The sequence below is a fragment of the Crassostrea angulata genome, chromosome 7 (assembly GCF_025612915.1).
Source record: "Crassostrea angulata isolate pt1a10 chromosome 7, ASM2561291v2, whole genome shotgun sequence".
Lineage (NCBI taxonomy): Eukaryota > Metazoa > Mollusca > Bivalvia > Ostreida > Ostreidae > Magallana > Magallana angulata.
Genome location: NC_069117.1, coordinates 28699031 through 28719657, shown reverse-complemented (window position 1 = coordinate 28719657; position 20627 = coordinate 28699031). Strand labels below are relative to the sequence as shown.

General features: G+C 31.6%; 1 protein-coding gene across 1 annotated transcript; it reads right to left on the bottom strand.

Moving 5' to 3' along the window:
• Nucleotides 1-2182: 2182 nt before the first annotated feature.
• Nucleotides 2183-16214, bottom strand: LOC128155188 (uncharacterized). The gene is made up of 5 exons (XM_052816789.1): nucleotides 16113-16214; nucleotides 12623-12803; nucleotides 7759-8065; nucleotides 3361-3524; nucleotides 2183-2698 (listed from the first exon to the last, which is right to left on the bottom strand). Exons 1-5 carry the CDS (start codon nucleotides 16155-16157, stop codon nucleotides 2310-2312), a joined length of 1086 nt encoding a protein of 361 aa, XP_052672749.1. The 5' UTR covers nucleotides 16158-16214; the 3' UTR covers nucleotides 2183-2309.
• Between the last annotated feature and the right edge of the window lie 4413 nt (nucleotides 16215-20627).

Genomic DNA, 20627 nt, shown 5'->3' with positions numbered 1-20627 from the left:
TTGATTTATAAAACTTTGGTTTCGTAATTTGATTTGACTCGAGTGATTAAAGCTTTATGATCCAAGAACCACTTCTGATGCACTGCTTCAACGAAGTGGGCCCTAGTCGCGGGACCATTAAAGTAACAGGGGCTCTACTGTGCTCTCAGTCTCTCTTTTCCACTACTAGTATATAAATCCCCGTTATATAATATCACGACTGAGACCAAAAGTGAACTTGTCTCAGCTGTATGACCCCGAGACCAGTTTCACAAATGATTGAGATCTTTCTTAAGGGTCCTCCACACCTCATGCATGACTTTATGCTTTTATAAAACAGTACGCCACACTGCATAGGAAAATTGTTTATGTGGACATATTCTCGTTGGTCCAACTTTTAAGCGTTGTGGTATGGTATCCGACAACTGAGCAGCAGATCCCAAATTCGAAAATTAAATACTGAATAGCACGTACTCTTACTTGACGTTCAAGGAACTTAGACACGAGTTGAGCTCAAAATTTTATTTGTTTTTCCCTTGTTGATGTTTGAAATAGATAAGATAGGTGGTTTTAATACTTTGTCGAAAGAAGAAGGTACAATTTTTTTTTCTGATATTGGCCCTAAAATTCAAAACTTGTTCTTTGAAAGTCAAATGTTTAGTTATAAGCAAGATAGCCCTGTTATTGTTTTCATACATGTATGTGGTTTATTGGTATAAGTTTTAAATAAACGTTGCTTTCCTAAATTCTTTTGTTAGTATTATTTATGGACACTTTGAATCAGTTTACTTTAATTGTCACGAGTCATTTTGTCTAGAAATGGTAATTTAAAACTTAACATTATTTGTAAAAAAAACATACATTTAAGACAACCATTCATTTACATAACAATGAATTCATACTTCGGTATCAGTCTTACAACTTGACCTCTAAAATTCAAATATTGGTCAATCATTCAAAATGCGCAAATAAACCATTTTATGCATAAAAATTGAAAATAAATTTTAAAAAATTGATCTAAAATCGTACCCCTTTTACTTAGTATTTCAAAACACACACCTTTAAACAGAATAATTTCTCTTAGTTAAAAAATTTTCAGTGGAATAAAATCTATTAGTTTAAAGGAACCTTGACAAGGTGTTGGCTCACATTTTATTTATCTGAATCTGGTTTTAATGTCAAGCTTGCCAAATTGATTAACTTTGGCATTTCCCATGCTCCATCAAGACTTGATTGTCATAAGTCGAGATAATTCAAACAAGATACAGAGTATAGAATTCTTTGTTTTGTAAACAAAACTTGAACCTTGACCTCCTACATTCAAATAATGATCAATCATTCAAATTGCTCAAATTAATTATTCTATACATCAAAAACGGTAACATTATGAGCTAAAAATGTGTTCCTAATATTGTCAGAAATCACACGTGAAAGCAGTTACATGTACTTGTACTTTGTCTAGATAATTTTTTTTATTTGATTAAATATTTTGGTCATGATGACAGTGCCTTTAAACATTACATGTAATTCTGCAATCAAATATTAACACAGTTTCAAACATCAATTTATGTGGTAAATTCATAATGAAGGAAAAACAGTCATTTTTAACATTTATTTAAATCACATATAACTGCTAAACTTGATTGAAGTATCAAGTTTATCATATTGGATACTTATATAATTATACTTCATTATAATAATTCTATATAATGCGCCATTTGATTGGTCTTTTGAGTCACGTTACGGGGCGAATTAAATGTATATCTACGGAATTGTAGCAAATTTACATATTTCGTTTCAATTACTTTTTTGCTTAAAACAATAAGAAACTTTTTTTTTATTTTGAAAATAAGATATGATAAGATATAACCCCCCCCCCCCTCCGTATTTTCTTCGAACATGTAATAACAAGAAAAGTGGTTTTAAAGATACGTCTTTTCTTTTTTGGTGTGATATTTGAGATGGGATACGTTTTGTATGACTTCAAAGACATCTTTAAAGAGAGAGTCAGTAGAACAGAGGATGGTTAAATGTGTCCTGTCTTTAACACCAGACGGAGAATTAAACCACTCAATGCTTTGTCCTTGAGTTTTTGAGTTCTGTCAGTACCATGTATTAATACGTTAAGAAAACAATGTATATTCTTTGATACATTTCCAATATGATCGGCATTGAAATTAATAGTACTTCCAAAATGAACACATAATGTTGACTAAATCTTTATTCGTATTAACATGTAATAAAAGGTACTAGCAATATTTCTCTTCATTTACGAATGCTACATTTGACATAGAATGGTGAGTAAGAACTTTTTATAAAGAAAACCAAATTTAATCTTTTTTATTTATTTCGTATCCAGAGCGGTCCTTCGTAGTAATACAGTATGCATCGTCCAGAACGTAGGAAGGGTCCTTGACAATGGCGTAGAGCTCCGTTTGAAAACCATAACGTACATACTTGTACGAAAAGTATCGCAAATCAATTTTTTGTGACGATGAATTGGTCATCATATACATCCAGGCGTCCCCGGGATTCAGATCATCTTCTATAATGGAGCACTGATAGAGACGGGAGGACTTGGAAGTGATGTCCTTGAAGAAGGTCTGGTCACGCAGATAGAAGATCGGGAAATTATTGGTGGTGCTATACCGCGGGGGAGTGTAGATCTGAACATTTCTGATGAAGTTCAAAATGATGGGCTTGTCATAATAGGAATTACCTAGGGTATAAAAAATATATATGACTGAAAAGATATAATGTATAGAACCAACGTACATGTATTTATAAAGACGGCAGGAATCATCATTGAAACTTCTTAAAAAATTTAATATATGTAGAGTTATGTACTTAAACGTCTCTCTACGAAAGACAAATAGGGCCACAAAATATCTCGTAATAACGAGAAAAGGATATCGTAACTACGAGAAAAGGACTTCGTTTTAACGAGAAAAGATCTCGTTATTACGAGTTAATTATCTCGTTATTACGAGAGAATAGAAGAATTAATTCATTTATTTGATTACTCATCATTATTAGAGGAAATAATTCATTTTTGGGTATTCCTCTACAAAATCGATCAACAATTGACTGCACTGCCTTATCCTTGAGCTGGTATTATACATGTATGGTTCAACCTATGATTTTATAATGGCTTCTATATAGTCTCCAGCAAACACTCGGTCTCGGAGAAGAACGGTAAACGTTGGGCTAGATATCCAGACAGAATTGTCCCGAGTTACGGTGAAAGTGTTAATCCCAATAACAAGCCGAGCTGATTTTCTACCAAAATAACTCCCTTCTATAACAATACATGCAAGCGATATATATGTATTTTATTTTATAATTTTGACTGTAATCTAAAGACAGTTTTAATAGAATTACCTTTCACCTTTGCTGCGAGGTGGATTTGTCCATAAACGGACTTTTTATTCTTAACGCCGTAATAAGTCCATTCTGAGGTAGAATCCGATTTTATTGGAATTTTGCGTTTGAATGAAAAAGCTTTTCCAATCGTTCTATCATAAAATGGTACATCCATTACCTCCCTGAAAGATGAAGACAAAAGTTTTTAATATGAAAATCTGTTTTTTTTTTTCAAAAAGGAAAATCATAAATTTTCCAATTACAAATGGCGTTAAACATATTTTTAAAAAGTGAGCTATGTTTGATTTTACAGAATATATATTTAAAATAAGTTTTAAAGATGTTTTTGAATGTTGGGAAAATTGATTTTAATGGCTTACTTTGGTTTGTGGTTGCGCATGTCCATTGTATTTAATTTGCGAGGATTTACATCTTCTAAGAAATTGTTTTAATACCATTTATAAAATGGAGCCAACAAATTCAACACATTATCGATAAAGATATTTGGATTTTTAAAAGAAAATTACAATACGATCTTTTTTCTTATAGGTGAACGTCATTTTGCATACATGATGTAATGATAAACTGAACTTTTCCAGTAGTAGATAGTCGGTACATGTACAATGCATTTTATTTTGTACGTTTCGATCTCTTTTTTTATGAAAATCGTGAAATAATGACGTAGGCGACAGAACCAGTCGAGGTTTGCCGAACATTATAATAGAAGTTTGACAGTTTGGAAGTCTAGTCCGAAATATCTGACATTTTCCTGGCTTTTTACATGATTTTGACATTTTACTTCCCAGGAAAACGTTTGAACCGGCGCCATTACGAAAACTGGAAATTCGCCGCCTCCAACTAGAGGCGGCCTTTTCGGTTCAATTTTAAAATCAATATATATTCAAACTCACCAATTTATCGCGTAAAACTAAATTCTACTCAGTATTTTCATAATCTACTATGATAAACAAATGTAGTAGACCCAATATTCTCGCGAGATTTAATAAACTGCACGAAATCAAGACAACTCTCGACGGTTCGATAAAATGTGTTCAACAGTCAGTTTATAGGATGTAAAAACCTATAAAAGTGATATTATTACTTATCAGATTTGTTACTGACTGTAACCGATCCCACAAATTTCTGCAGACCGTCAGTAACAAACCTAATAAATGTTTTGTTTTGTCGAGGACCTAAAGTTTGATATATAAACAAACAAAAGATACATGTAACAATTGAATTCATAGCTTAACGTTAATTCTCTTATTTTTCTTCGTTCCTCGTAAATCGTCTGTGCAAACCTGGATACCATTGTGGGATCGTGATATTACGTCACGGGCAAAGGGAAGTCACTTTCAATATTTTGGGGATTAAAAATCAAAGGTACGGCCGAACGTTTGTTTGAAAAATCAGTTAAAATAACGTTACGTCCATCATGTTGCCGTATAAATTTTGACGCTGACCGTTTAAAGAAAATTGTAAGGCAATTACGTGACGCGTTTCATCCAAGGACGTCGAGAGATTCTAGTCCGAGGCAAAACAAAAGTGAATTGTAGTATCGTTGTTTAATTAATTAGTTGTGAATTAAACATTTGATTCGAATCGCAAATATTTAAAATCGAGCCGAGAATGCCGCCTCTACATGGAGTTAGAAGCGGCGAATTACCAGTTTTGTAATGGCGCCGGTTCTGACGTTTTGTTGGCAAGTAAAATATCAAAATCGTTTAAAGGAACCAAGAAAACGTCGCATATAACGGACTATTTGGAAGTCGTGCATCGATCCGTAAACGGTCGGTCACGACATTATCGTTAAATAGTAAACTTCAAAGTATTATAGGGACCCTAGTTTACAGTGGAAACGTTATTCTAAGTACATGTACATGTAGGCATTAGTATCACTATACCTATTTACTGGCTATGGGACGATAGCAAGTTTATTGTCCCCAAGAGAGCAACTATTTTACGAGGCGAAGCCGAGGGAAATATATAGTTGGTGTCGAGGGGGACAATGAACTTGCTATCGTCCGAATAGTCGGTAAATATGTATTTTATTATATTAAAACCGAAAAAGATATGTATTAGCAATGCAGATTTTCATTATGGTAACCAGATTAGAGTTATCGGACACTGAATTCAACGTAGCGACTCTGATTAAACCAGAGGTGTTCAGATTTTAACAACAGGTCCATGGCCCACATCGCTTATCTGAGGAATAATAGATATGATAAAATCAGTTTAATGGAAGCATGATACAAACTATCTGGACAATGTAGCATTATACATGTTCATGTAGTTCCTGTGTAAAGAAAAGTCCATTTTTTTTACCCTGGATAATCGTAAGTTTATAATCAAGTCCCTTTTTTCTAACATGATGATTTTATAGTCATATCACCTGTTGAGCATTGCGGTTCTAAAAGAGATCATAAACAATTGTTTATATATGAAATGTAAACCTACACCAAACTCTGAACTCCTTGTGAGGCCCAAGAATCGTCCAGATGCCAGAGTCTAAACAATTTTAAAGAATCAGCAATGCTAGTATGTCAAAATGCTTGCATAAAAGTAAAACCATGTAGTACGACATTTCAGATTTTGTAAATAAAATATTTTCCTTTAAAATATTTTCCTTTGTAAAACTGGATCTAAAATGTGGCCCCATCGTAGGCCTTCGCCTCAAGATTTTGACGTGAAAGAATTTATATCTACATTAAATGGGGTTGCGATCAGTAAAGTTACAGCTTTTAAAGGCTAGTTGTTTTTAGAAAAAGATTTTAAAATATTTTTTTTAATTTATATTCCTATGTAAATTTTTGCCCCCCCCCCCCCTTTGTAACCCAATCCTATCCCCGGGGATCATAATTTGAACAAACTTGAATCGACATTACCTGTGGATGCTTCCACACAAGTTTCGTAAAAATTCGACCCCCATTGTGGTTCCACCCTACCCCCTGTGGATCATGATTTACACAACTTTGAATCTACACTACCCGAGGATGCTTGAATACAAGATTCAGCTTTCCTGGCTAATTGGTTTCTCAGAAGAAGATTTTTAAAGATTTACTCTATACATTTCTATGTAAAAGTTCAACCTCCCCTTGTGGTCTCACTCTAGATCTATCCCCGGGGGTCATGATTTTCACAACTTTGAATCTACACTATATAAAATGCTTTCACACAAGTTTCAGCTCACCTGACGAAAGAAGATTTTTGAAAATTTCACCAATATTTTCACTAATTCTCGATAATCTCCCTTTGTAAAAAGACGTGGTCCTTAATTTTCACAACCTTTAATTCCCTTTGCCTAAGGATGCATTGTGCAAAGTTTTGTTGAAATTGGCCAAGTAGTTCTTGAGAAGTTGTTGAAAATGTGAAAAGTTTACTGACGGACAGACGGACGACAGACAAAATGTGATCAGAAAAGCCTACTTGAGCTTTCAGCTCAGGTGAGCTAAAAACAAGGGGAATTGAATGCCGCCCGCTGGTAAATAGTTTCGATGACTTTTAACCATGGACAGATAGAACGGAATCTATTTCACGATACGATAGAATAGCATGATTATTCGTTGTAATTTTACATAGAAAATATTCACACAAATTTGAAAACAAAGCGATTGAGAGCTGAGTTAGAGTCAACTTTGGCATTTATATATTGCATTGTAAAAAATTGAATGAATAAAACATCGTATTATAATAACAATGCAGATAACTTTTTTTCTTTATGTTTAACTTTCATTACGATAGTAGCGACTGTTTTAGTGTAAGTCGCACAGTTTGAGTGCATAGAAAAAGTAGTGACTTAGATTATTCATGCGCTACTTTGACCTGTTGACCCAAGCTGGTGTTATTTAAATGAACTCAAAGTCTACCTAAGTTATACGAGTATCACCTGGGTTGAGGCAGTTTACACTTTATAATTCGCGAAGCGGATTATAAAAAAACGAAAAAAATAAAAAAATGAAACAAAAACAACGTATATTGCCCCAACCAAGGTTATACAAGAATAACTTTGGAAAATATTGAGTTCATTCCTTATAATTTAATTTTCTGTAATTAACTGTACAAATTGAGTCCGTTTTAATTTTAAAAACGATACTAAGCTGTTCAAAATTTAAACGTAACGTCAAGCGGATAAATACATTTTTGACGTTGGTGCATTGTGACGTGTTTTGTGACGTGCAAACTAGCTTTTATTATTTTTTTATTCAATGAAATTCCGCAATAAAACCGGAATAAAATTATACAGGGAAAATATTTTAAGGGAAAACATTTGCTAGTGTAAATATAGATTGCTTTGTGTCATTTAACTCTCCATTTTATTTATTTATCAAACAATTGCTTTTTTAGTACTTTTGATTGGTTGGATTAAAATCAAGATTGATTACCCATATCATTATTAACATATTGTTTCAAACCTACCATTGTAGACTTTTATCATTAATAGTCAATCCTTTCCCCTGGAGATCTGTATCAGTGGTATACACTAATCCATCTGTTAGAGGTATTGTAAAACGCTCCACATAAAGCAAGCGATCCCGTTCCGAAGAAACGCTGTACTTAAAGTTTCTCCGTGCACTGTCGCTTTTTCCAAAATCAACTGTTATCATACCATTCGGTGAGTATAGGTTGACTTTTATTGGTAATTTTTCTATGTCTTTTTTTTTATAAATCTTTTTCAATGTCGATGTGGTCGAGGTATCTTCAGCAAACCAGTCAAAATCGTCCACTTAAGAAAAGAAATATCATTATATTTCACTTAGTACCTCGCATATTGTAGTATCATTATTCAAAGGGCATCAGTTTTTTTTAGGATAAAAAAGTCAATATCACATTTTCAATGATACGTTAAAGAGGTTCGTTCCTCTCTTTTTGGCTAACTATTTTATGTCACAATTAGTCTAAAAATTCTGCATCAAATGATAATTCTATTTGTTTATTTATATTTAACAATGCCAAATTAGAGACTGGTTGTTAAACATAAGTTAGAAATTGATTTATAGTTTTATATCATATCTAAACAGTCAGAGTCTGCTATAATTGTTCAGTCAAGTCTATTTAGAAGAATTCGCCAAGTTTCCCATCTCTTATAGAAATCATCTAATCAGCAATTTCGGGTAGCTATATATCTTAGAGTTGATATATGTGTTTTAATATCTATAAGTAATTCATGAATTGTAAGTGCTTCATTAAGACATCTATTCCTATAGATATAGGATTCATAATCACGAAAATAGAATAAATGTCTGTAGAAATAGGGTCAGGGTGTATCCCTAAAATAAAAATTAAGGGATCTCTTTGAATTGTAATTCTCTTTGTTTGACAGAATTCAAAAAAATTTCTGAAAGAGTTCTTGAACATTATGACATTCCCATAGTACATAAAAAATTGTCTCATCGTGTAGTTTACAAAAGTAACATAATTTGCTACATTCCTTTCCTATTTTAAATAGATATTTATTAGTTGTTTAAATGTGGTGGTTAATTCTAAATTGCAGCCATTGTAATTTGGTACTTTTAGTGTTGACAAAAGGTAACTGGTATATGGTTTTCCACTATAAATCTGACAACATAAAAAATAATCCCCATTTTGATTTATTGAAGGATGTAACATTTTCCATGTTCAGAATATCATTCATAATCCTAGATCCTTTTCGAGGTGAGCAAAATAGTTTAATGTGGAAAGGTATAAAAAGCCTTGGTTATCATCTTTTTTTTGAGATTTCATGAAAATGTAAACTAGTTAAAATAGATTTCTGTAGACCAAGATATGTAAGGAAGTTTGACTTGACATCAAACTGACTCTGAAGGTCTTGTATACTTAAAGAGGACCCATTTTCATCCAGCAGATCATTGATATAAACAATATTCTTTTACCATTCAATAAAGAAAAGTGACCCCCCCCCCCATTGTAATGTTCTTTTTATACCATATGGGTTGTGTAATAAATTCTTGCCATGTAAGTAATTTCATTATATCTTCTATATTTTTTAAAGCAATAAATGTATCTTTCCAAAAGGAGTTTCTTTGTAAATTAGTTAATATACAGGATATGAATCTCTGACCCAGTCTTCCGAATTGTGTCCGAAGTAATTGATTTATTTAATAATATATTCCATATTGAATTTGGGCTATTTATCAATCTTTTGATCAATGATGACTTTAGGCTTTGGATGTAATTATTTATTTCAATCATTTTAGACCGCCATTTGAGGATTCTTGTGTAACTTGTTTTCTTTTTATTTTGTCCACCTTAAATTTCCAAAGAAAATTAAATAATATATCATTTAAGTCTTTAATAAATTTACTTGACGGTGTTGGAAGGGAAATAAACAAATGATTCATTTGTGATATGATAAGAGATTTGATCAAAGTAATCCTACCAATAGGAGTTGTATGTCTTTTGTTCCACTGATTGATTATTTCTTTAATTTTAACTAACTTTTATCATAATTGAGTTTTGGAATATTTGCTAGATCTACGTCAAATTGGATGCCTAGTAATTTAAATTCCAAGGATAGTTCATTTCATGACATAATTTTTAGTAGAGTATTTTTTGCTGCCTATCCAGATAAATTGTGTTCTTGATAAATTAATCTTAAGCCCAGAGATTGTATAAAAATACTCAATTCATCAATAGTTACTCTGGGGGATTTTTCTGAGCCATCTAAAATTAGTACAGTGTCATCGGCATATTGAGATATCAGATATTCAGTATCATCCGTTACTATTCATTGTATGTTCTTATTACTTTTTATCTAATAGGCCGAAATTCTGCACACAGTAGGAATAAATAGGGGGAGATCGGGTCGCCTTAGCGACATCCTCTGCTAGGTTTGAAAATTTTTGAAAAGTATCCAGCTTGTGTGACCGATGATTCTATTTTACATTGAAAAGTAGATATCGAAGATTGAATGGATACTCCAAAGTTTAAAAAATCTAAAGATTTGTGAATAAATTTCCAGGAAACAGTATCAAAGTCTTTTTCAAAATCAATCATTAACAATACACCAGGAATGTCATTTTCCTCTGTATATTGCATAAGATTATCTAACAGTCTAGTATTTTCACCAATATATCTTCCTGGTATGAAACCTGTTTGATCGGGACTAATAAAAGTATCAAGCATATTTTTAATTCTGTGAGCAATACACCCAGATCCTATGTTATAAGCAACGTTTAGTAGTGTTATTGGTCTCCATTTTTTTTTTTTACTTTTTTCCATCTTTTGGGATACAGGTAATAAATCCTTGTTTCTGTGTGACTGAGAGTTCCCGAACTTTGTACCCATAATTTAGAGATCGAACCACAAAATGTCTTAACTTGTTCAATTTTTTTTATAGAATTTTGTTGTAAATCCATCACTACCTGGACTCTTATTATTTGCCTTATTTTTTACAACTGTTGTAGCTTCTTTAAAGGAAGCTTCATCTTCTAAGGAGTCTCTTTGTTTATTATTAAAGGTATATGTTGGAGTAAATTTTTGACATGAGTTTGAGTAAAAATATACATCGTTCTCCTTATAATTAGACTTTTCACAAACTCTAGGCCCGTAAAACATGTTCTTTCTTTAGTTATTTGTCTCTAAATTTTGCTACACGTTTGATGAATATTAATGTGATCCGCCATTTGTAACGCCACTGCGCATGAGTGCGGGAAAACCTAGCATTGAAAACACGATGGAAGAACAGTTTGTTTACAAATTAGAATCACGTTTTTCATGTCTTAAATTAGATAATTCTTATATCAGATGATACCTGAAACATTATTATTCCGTTATTCATTAATGTTGAACGATATAAATTGCTTATTATGTGAAATAAAGATGAAATACGTTTTTATCATCAACGACACGGTAAAATGAGTGAATATCCCCTCTCCCTGAGGGATGATTGTACTGAGAGTGTTTATTCATTCTTTATTTAAAAATTCCTCTACTTGTGGTTTATAACTTATAAAGTAAAGACATGGAACACATGGAGTACGTACGAACCTGACTAGTAAAACCCCTACAACTTCATGATAAACTTAAGTTAAATTCGGCTTTAATTCCGTGGTATCACGTGACCGATTTAAGGCTGGGTTTATTCAAATGCTGGATTTACTATCGACTCCATAATAATTATAACCATTTTTTATTTATTTCTATATCTTTCTAATCCGAATGAAAAAACTGCGTAATTTATTGTGAAGATATATCTTTATATCACTTATTTAAATAAATCAATCAATCAAATATTTCTTAGCATGAATAAATACGCCACATATACCTTTAAGTGTTTTTATTTCAATGTTTGTTAAAATTTCATTTAGATTATAGTCAGAGTTTTCATCATTTTTATTATATAAATTCTCATAAAAACTTTCAATTTCATTCAGAATTTCCCTTTTGTTTGTAATTTCTTTCAAATTCTCTTCCTCTATTATTAGTTTCGGTATTATTTTATTTGTATAATGTCGATTTTTAAATTTAAAAAATAATTTAGGTTTTTCTCCTTCACCTGCCCATTTAGCTCTAGATCTCACCATACTGCCTATAGACCTTTGATTTCTTCAATTTTCTAATTCCTTTTCTTTTTCTCATTAATCAGACCTATATTTTGTTCACAGTTTTCTTCTAATCTATTCATTTCTGTTACTATTATTTTTTCTTTATCATTATTTCTTTTTTTTATATAAAGCATGAATAAGATATGGTTTTGCCCCTAATTTCCATTAAAAGAGTTTCAAGGAAAAACTGATCATCAATTGTAAATTGTATTTCAGAATCAGATATAGTGGAAAAACCATTTCCACTATATACGGGCAATGCATAATTTTCTTTGATTTGCATGATTATGGTAATGAAATCTGGATCATGTAACAAACAATTATTAAATTTCCATAGACCTTTTCTATGATTAAAGTTTCCAAGTTTGAGATCCTATCAATGCAATTTATGATTAGATATTTGACTTCAATGAACATTGAACTTAGTGGATCAACCTAACAACGAAATCAAAGAAAATGTTAATCAAACAATATCAGTGAAACTCCAGTGTTTGGTTGGCATTGATATCGTATGTTTTCGACACCGATTTAAATGTACCTCATGTATCGTTAATTTTATAATTATGAGAATTTTGACTCTGTTTTAGTAACGTTTTGTTTCTCTAACTTCTCGATGGTGGATAGATAAATTAATAAATATACATGTATTAGAGGAAAGGATGAATAATTCATTTATAACTTGAATCCATAATTATATTTTGTTCGTAATCATCAAAAGGTATAGGAAAATGACTTACTTAGAATCGGAACTTCATTTACAAACCACAAGGACCTTATCTTGTCACTCCAAAGAGTTCTGATGTTTTTGAATTCAACCGAAAATTCCTCTCCGTTCTTTTTGATCGAAACTTCTTCCAAGATAATGTCGAAGTAACTTGCATTATATCCTCTCACAAATTGGCCTGCCGACTTGGATATCTGAAATCAACAAATTATTTTTGAGGTACTTCATTGAAAAAAAAACCAGTCATGGAATTCGACAGTAAGTATTCTGCCATTTCAGCAGAGGTTTAAGGATTAAATAGCTTATTTTCATAATGATTAAAAAAAAATTTAAGGCAATATTTTTTATTTCATTTTTGTATTCTGGTTTATCTAAATCAAACTTAAATTTGCAAACGCCACAACCCACCCTCTCCCTTTTACTTAAAAATCAATTAAGTAACAAATAATCAAAAATACAGAAACAAAAGACAAACGAAAAAAACCCCATCAAATACCAAAGAAACAAAAAAACAAAACAAATACCAGGCAAATAAAAGACTTCTATTTGTTCACATGAGGAAAAACTATCAATATCAGGATGAAAACGACATAAAAACGTCAACAAACTGAACGTTCAAAAACTATCGGTAGAGGAATCGAGACGGAAATATTAAAAATAATTATAGATCAGATACATGTTGTTTTATCTTGCGAACTTTAATCGCAATAATATCAAAAAAAGTTATCATATGACCCGTTCAAATATATTAATTCAAAAAAGGGAAAGATTTTTTTAAGACAATTTTCCACGGGTTTATTTGAATTGAAATGAACATATCTTATTAACTATAAAGATATCAATAAGATTGGACACAAGTTTTAAAACTTAAATAGTCCTCTCCTTATTACATACATCATATTTTATATGTTACACAGCCAATTAATTAACATTTTGACAACTGTGGTACAAATTTAAAAGTTTATTTAATATACATGTCTACATGTACAGCTAGTGTATGCAGCACAGAAATTTAATTACTGATATTGTACACAGGAATAGCAAAAAACTAATAAATACTTAAGTTAAGTGCAGTAAATACAAACCTTATTTTCTTTAGAACTACATTATATGATATGATATTTACATTCCACATATTTTTTGCTTGTAAATTAAATTGAATGTTACGGCAGTTATTTAAGGAATGAATTCAATATTTATTTGTTTTATACGATATAAAATGGTTTGAGGCAGTTTACGCTTTATAAACCGCGAAGCTGTTTATAAAAAAGCGTAAACTGTTTCAAACCATTTTATATCGTATAAAACTAGTAAATATTGAATTAATTGCTTATAATTTAATTTTTTTTTCTCTTCATTGTAGATAAAAACGGTCATATGACCTTTAAAATGACTTAAAATTGTACAAAATTCAAACGTAACGTCAGGCGTATTGATACGTTTTTGACGTAAGTCTTCCTATGACGTAGGCAACATTCTTTATACGATATAAAATAATATTTTAGCCAATCAGAAAGCGTGTTACAACCAGAATTAAATTATAACACTGTAATACACACAGGGTACTCAAAGGTTAAAATGACGAGCTTAATTATCACGTCACAAACGTTGAAAGCCGTAAAAAGCAACGTCACAAGAGAAAATCAAAACTCACGCTTATGGCTGTTGCAGTGGCCCTTCCATTAATATAAACTTATTCATCGGATAAGATAGAAATTTTTTGAAATTTTCAGACATATCAGAAGTTAAAAAATGTAAATATAAGCATTAAATCGTAATTTTTTATTAAAACTTCAGTATCATAACTGCAGCGGTGTGTGCATTCAAATTTTCATAACGCACTAACGCGCGTTACTCAATTTTTATGCAAACATCGCTGCAGTTATGAGACTTTATCTTTCAAAAAATCGTGATTCAATGCTATAATATCTACATTCCACATGTTTTTTGCTTGTAAAGTGTGTTGAAAGCTACGGCTGTTATAACACTGTCATGCACACAGGGTACTCAAAGGTAAAAAAGACGAGTTTTATTATGACATCACAAACGTTGAACGCTGTAAACTGCAACGTCATAAGCGAAAATCAAAGTTCCCGCTTGTGGCTGTAACTGTAGCTCTTTCATGTAATGAACTTACCCTTAGGATAAGATTTAAGAAATGAAGATAATAATTTTTCTATTGATCGACGTATCAAAGAAAAAATTGACCGGAAAACTTCATCAATGCGCGTAGCTTTGATACGTCGATCAATAGAAAAATTATTATCTTCATTTCTTATCATTTAATAAAACATTTTCAAATTAAAAAATGTGAAGTGTCATTGATAAAAAATGTAAATAATGTAAATGAAGCGGCGCGTATGAATACAAAACAACAACAGCAACAATATTCAAAATGGACATAACCATCCAAGGAAAGGCGATCGTGGATGAAAATAGCTGATATGTCGACAAAGAATAGTATGTGTAAGCGACTTTTGTAAACGTTGTGGTAACTAGATAGCCAGTGATGTACTTAAATGGTATATCTGCCGCTTGGAATGCGCCGAAGGAGTTGATGCATTACTCATAGCTTTTCTTTACGACGCTTATTCTGATGACCGATCATGTACGTGTGTAAATTTAAAAATGATCGTTACCAAATTTGAACAGCAGTGCTACCGTGAAAGTTTATAGGCTTATATGTTCGTTATGATATTCCTGGAAAAGGAACAGCCAGCCTCGCTGTAAATGTTGATTGATCTCAAGCAGACGAAATCGTGAGAAGACGCATAATTTTCTATTTCGTGAATCAAATAATGTGTTTTGTTTATTTTTGAAGGTTAAGCTTTCAAGTTTTTATATTCACAAGGTTGCATTTTGTTTGCTGACAATAAAACAGACACAACTTTACATTTTGTTGACAGTGTTTATCTTGGAAATTCCCGTTCTATAAATAGTGTTAGATCAGAACAGTTGAGAAAAGTAGATCCGGCAAAATTTTATTGATGCAGGTATCAAAGAAATTTTTCGACCAATCAGAAGCGCCGATATCTCATCAAACGAATTAATATTAAATGATTGGAATTTTAAAGTATAAATCACATTTGCAGACAAAGCATGAAGTTAAAATCAGAAAAAGAGTTATTTCCCCTTAGCATAGATAAAATGTATAAAAAATTGGAAATTTAGGATAAAATCAAGCTGCTAAAATTTCTTGAACTTAACAGTAATTGTAGAACTAGAATTACTCTTAAGTTCAAGAAAATTTCGCAGCTTGATTCTATCCTAAATTTCCAATTTTATATTTCAAAGTTTTACATTAAAGTATGACATCACAGAACACTGGATCTACTTAAAATCATGATTTTTTTACGCATACAGTCTCGTAACTGCAGCGATGTGTGCATACAAATTTTCTTAAGGCACTAACGCCCGTTACTCAATTTGTATGCACACACCGCTGCAGTTATGAGACAAGTTACTTAAAAAAAAATTTCATGATTCAATGCTATACTACATACCAGCAGACTTGATACCAATACGATGAGAAGAGCAGTTCTCTCCATGTTCGCTTGATGAACGGAAGAGGAAGGCTGATATGGACAAATGTGGTTTCAAGCCTTTTAAGTAGTATTATCGGTAATTTTAGGCATGTAATTAAATGTCGAGCAATTTAGAGTTAAATGCCAGATGCTTAATAAGCAGACTTTTGTGAACTGAACTTTAAGGCCAATTTATTTATATAGATAATTGGACATGAGAGCATGGGGAAAACAAAAACTAGCTAGGGTGAACTACAAATTAAAATTTTTTAACACAGAACGTGGTCTCCATATCTAAAAACGAAAAATATGGATTATATAGTACCGGTAATTGATTCATTCTTTGATCGAATCTCAATGTTAAAGCTGTAACAAGAAACACTAGTAAAACATTAAAGGGACATGGTCACGATTTTGGTCATAAGTTAATTTTCCGATTTTAATATTTACAATGCTTTAGAAAGGCATTTTTAAAAGGCAACCGAAATTTGATTCTCATTTGTTGAGTTATGAGCGAGTAACAGAGCTTGAAATTCTTTGGTATGTAAACAAAGCGTTGATTTACATTTTGAACAGTGAAGTAAAAATTTCAGTTTTAAACCTAAAAAGAATGTTTTAAACGTTAAGAACTTATTATCTATGCTTAAAATACATAAAAAGATAGGCAGATAAGCTGGAAAAAGATTTTTTACTGGTATATTGAACCTATGTAAACAAAAACAGGGCACGGGCCTTGTTTACATGACAAAGAATTGTGAGCTCTGTATCTTGCTTATAACTCTACGAATGACTTTCAAATTTTATTTGATTATTAGAAATGTATTTTTAAAGTATTGTAAATAATAAAAACATAAAAATAGAATTTGACCAAAATCGTGACCATGCCCCTTCTAGAATCACATCTTAGATATCAATAGACGCGAATTATAGCAGACTTTTTAAACTTTTAAATATCTCATCATACGCTTCAAGTAAGTTTGTTCTTTGATAACGTATATGTATAAAAAGTAAAAAAAAGAAAAAAAGAAAATACAATTAACACACAAGGAAAACAGTCAGCTTATGTTCTTGCATTAAATATATTTTCTTTCGTTTTAACGTAGTGATTTAGATTGAAAATATTTTCTTTTGTGGTAATGATGAATATTCATGAGGTAGGTGATTCGAAGGTGATTACGGGTAGAGTATGTTCGAGTAGTATTCATTCTGACGATTCCGGACGGCACGAGAAAGTCGATTTTATTTAAGAATTAGATATTCAATCCAAAGATTTTGAACATGTTAGAATAGATGCTGCAAAGATGCATATATGATGCACAGTTTCTAGTGTTACTGACAATGTGCTTGTCATGTGTGTTATGGTATTTGAAATTGAAGGAATTTTTTTTAATGAGCGACTGCTGTATCGGACGTCAATGCACAAAATAATAAATATTATAGAGAAATGGGATTTTAATGTTATGATTTATTCGAGATGGAAGTACATAAGAATATAGCGTAGTGCAGTGAAAAATGTTATTCGTAAAAATACGACGGAAGCTAAATATAGTCTTTTATGTTCTCTAGAACGTGTTTTAAACAATTTCACTGATGTTAGTGTTTTGCTTAAATGATTTAAATTTTTATTTGTCGATATTCTACAATGTGTATATATTTTATTAAAACAGATATGCCGAAATCAATAGTGATTTTCAACTGTTTCATTAGAGCTCTTCAGTGTTAGCACGTTATATAATTTTTTTTCCTGCAATTACACTGTATGTCAAATATCATAACCCGCATGCATTTTTTTAATATTTACATCTACCAAGTATTATTCCCTCTATTTCTTACGGAAACTAATATTTAATTCATAGCTCTATAGAAACAACCAGACTGAAATCTACACGCCCCGTTTATCGATTGGTCGAAATCTACAGCGGCTGAAACTGACAAGAAAATGACAGGACAGATACCGACACGACCTGTTTATCGATTGGTCCAAAAATACATGTACAGCGACCTAGGAAAACTCACGGACTGCACGAAATAATAATGACGATGTCAGACTCAAAGTCTCACAGGAGACGATTTGGCTATTTCTTTTAGCTAACGTACTTACGTACACTAACAGTAGTTGAGTGAATTTTACTTACTTTTCATAATCAATTTATCAAATAGCTAAAAGAGAGATGCTATTATAAAGAATACAATGCTTTCTTTGATGATTCATGCGGGTTATGAAGGTAGCGATTATTGCAGAAAAAATGTACGTAACCCCTTAACGCGGGTTATGTATTTTTTCTGCAATGTCGCTACCTTCATATCCCGGATGAATCACCAAAGAAAGCATTTTATTGTTTAAATATTTCCATTTTTCACATTTTTCACTTTTATCAGATTAATGAATTGATCGTAAAAAGTAAGTAAAAGAAGCTAAATTAATGTTATTGAACATCAGTTCGTTAGATTAAAGAAATGAATTTGTGATCAACTGTCACTTCTTGAATAAACACGTAGGATCAGGAGGGGGAGGGGGAGCGGCAGCACGTTTTCACTCATCAAACATTTTTCTCAAGTTTACATATAGAAAATTAAAACAACATGGAGCTGCCCCCTCCCCCCCCCCCCCCACACACACATTTTGGGAGCATCTAAAAGTTAAAGTTAAAAACAGGAAATTATCATTGAAATCGAAGTTATATATATTCGACCCCCTCTCCCAACAACACACACACATTGATTGGGATTTTCACGATTTGCAAACCCCCCTTTTTGTTTGTCAAGACCTTTTAGAAAGCAAAAACGGTGCTACGTGCCTGCTGAATCTGTTTTGCCTTTTTCTATGATTTTGCTTGTTATTATATATAGTACATATGATTATTGAAATGCCATATTATTGATCATACACAAGGGTTTATTTTTACCTACGGGACCTTTTTGATTCATAGAATTGTTTAAACCCCACACAAGAATATAAAGAATCAAAATGTGCAGAATTTCTAAAAAATCTAACCAGCGCTTGCACACGTATAGGGCAGGCCCAGAAGGCCAATTGCTGCCAACAATTTACCTGTATGTGTTTCCATACACTCAAGATTTATTCATCCAACTGGTATCAATTTCAGCAAAGGGTTTGTAACACTAACAGAAGGCGTTTATTATCCGTATCACTGACAAGTTGAAGAAGCCGCCTGTCTGTGAAAATGTCAGCAAACCATTGTGTAGGTCTCATTAATCATAAATTTAGTATGGATTGCAAATATGTCTTATTAATGTTAAATCTAACTAATTAGTAGCATATTATTTATAGATTTAAATTAAAAGTTCTTTCCAGTTTCATATTAAAAAATTACAAACCAGCAAGCACTTAAGAGATTGTATGAATGAGAAAAAAGGTCGTACTGAATTAAAAAAAAAATGTAGGCAAAGTGCAGAGGCAACTTTTACACCAAAATTGATAATTTCAGATATCAAATAGTATACAGTTACATATCAAATATGCCATCACTTTAGGAGGTGCTCGTACCCGGTATGACTAGGTCACATTTCAAATTAACAGCATTCTACCAATTTTTCTCGTAAAACCAAAATGTCCTATTAATTTTTAATGGGTTGCTTTTGAAACCGTGTTATCAAGAGTGTGTGAAATGCAAAATAGTTTACTACATCCAACTGGACTCAAAGAAACATTATGGTTTTCCATAAAATTTTGTTGTGCTTCTAGTGTACATATACAGTTATATTTTTAATTTCTGTAAGTAAGTATGTTAACATTGCTTTTCACTAACAAAAAGAAAAGTATTGATGACGCAATTCAATACTAGTATATGAAATGTATTTGAATTTAACAGGTAGAGAAAATGAGCATTGCAAGTAAATGTAAAATGCTTTAAAAAGCTTGACGTTGTTAGCTATCTCGAGAAAAGAGAAACAGAGGAAACTGTCTTCTTTAAAGACTTGTATAAAGCTGATAAAAGAACACTTTCTACAGTGGAGAATAGTACATGTAAAAACATATATTTTTTAACAATTAATTAAAAAAAACCTGAGTTGAAACGGTTTACCAGGTTATTAAATATAGTGATTTTAAGGTCTTTATCTAGTTACATTTACCATTTTTTGATCTTACATCGATGATATTTTTCAATAGATAAATATAATTGAAAATATAGAATAATATTTCGGATACTATTAATGAACATTTGTTATCTGATTAATTTGATTGGTTTACAGTATTAACGAAACTAAGCGCTCTGGGTGTTTTTCTGTTCTAAAAGGTTTATGAAAGAAAATCTATCAATTATTACTTGGTTTCAAAATAAAGATTCAAAACTGTTTTCTTCAATAACAAAATTAGATCTTTACAAAATGAGACTAGCTAAAAAAAAATTATAAAAAAGGGGGGATATACCTAGTTTTCTGCATATAGTTGAGATTCTGATAAAACAAAATAACTAGTAACGACATATTTTTTGGCTTTTTAAATACATCAAATGTCGGATGTTAAAGAGA

What these genes read in the sequence shown, in the direction of transcription:
- LOC128155188 (XM_052816789.1), bottom strand. Translation starts at nt 16,157, where the DNA reads ATGGAGAGAACTGCTCTTCTCATCGTATTGGTATCAAGTCTGCTG. An exon ending in TATTGGTATCAAGTCTGCTG is followed by an intron (nt 12,804 to 16,112) that starts GTATGTAGTATA and finishes TGTTGATTTCAG; the next exon opens with ATATCCAAGTCGGCAGGCCA. An exon ending in CCTCGCAGCAAAGGTGAAAG is followed by an intron (nt 2,699 to 3,360) that starts GTAATTCTATTA and finishes TTTATACCCTAG; the next exon opens with GTAATTCCTATTATGACAAG.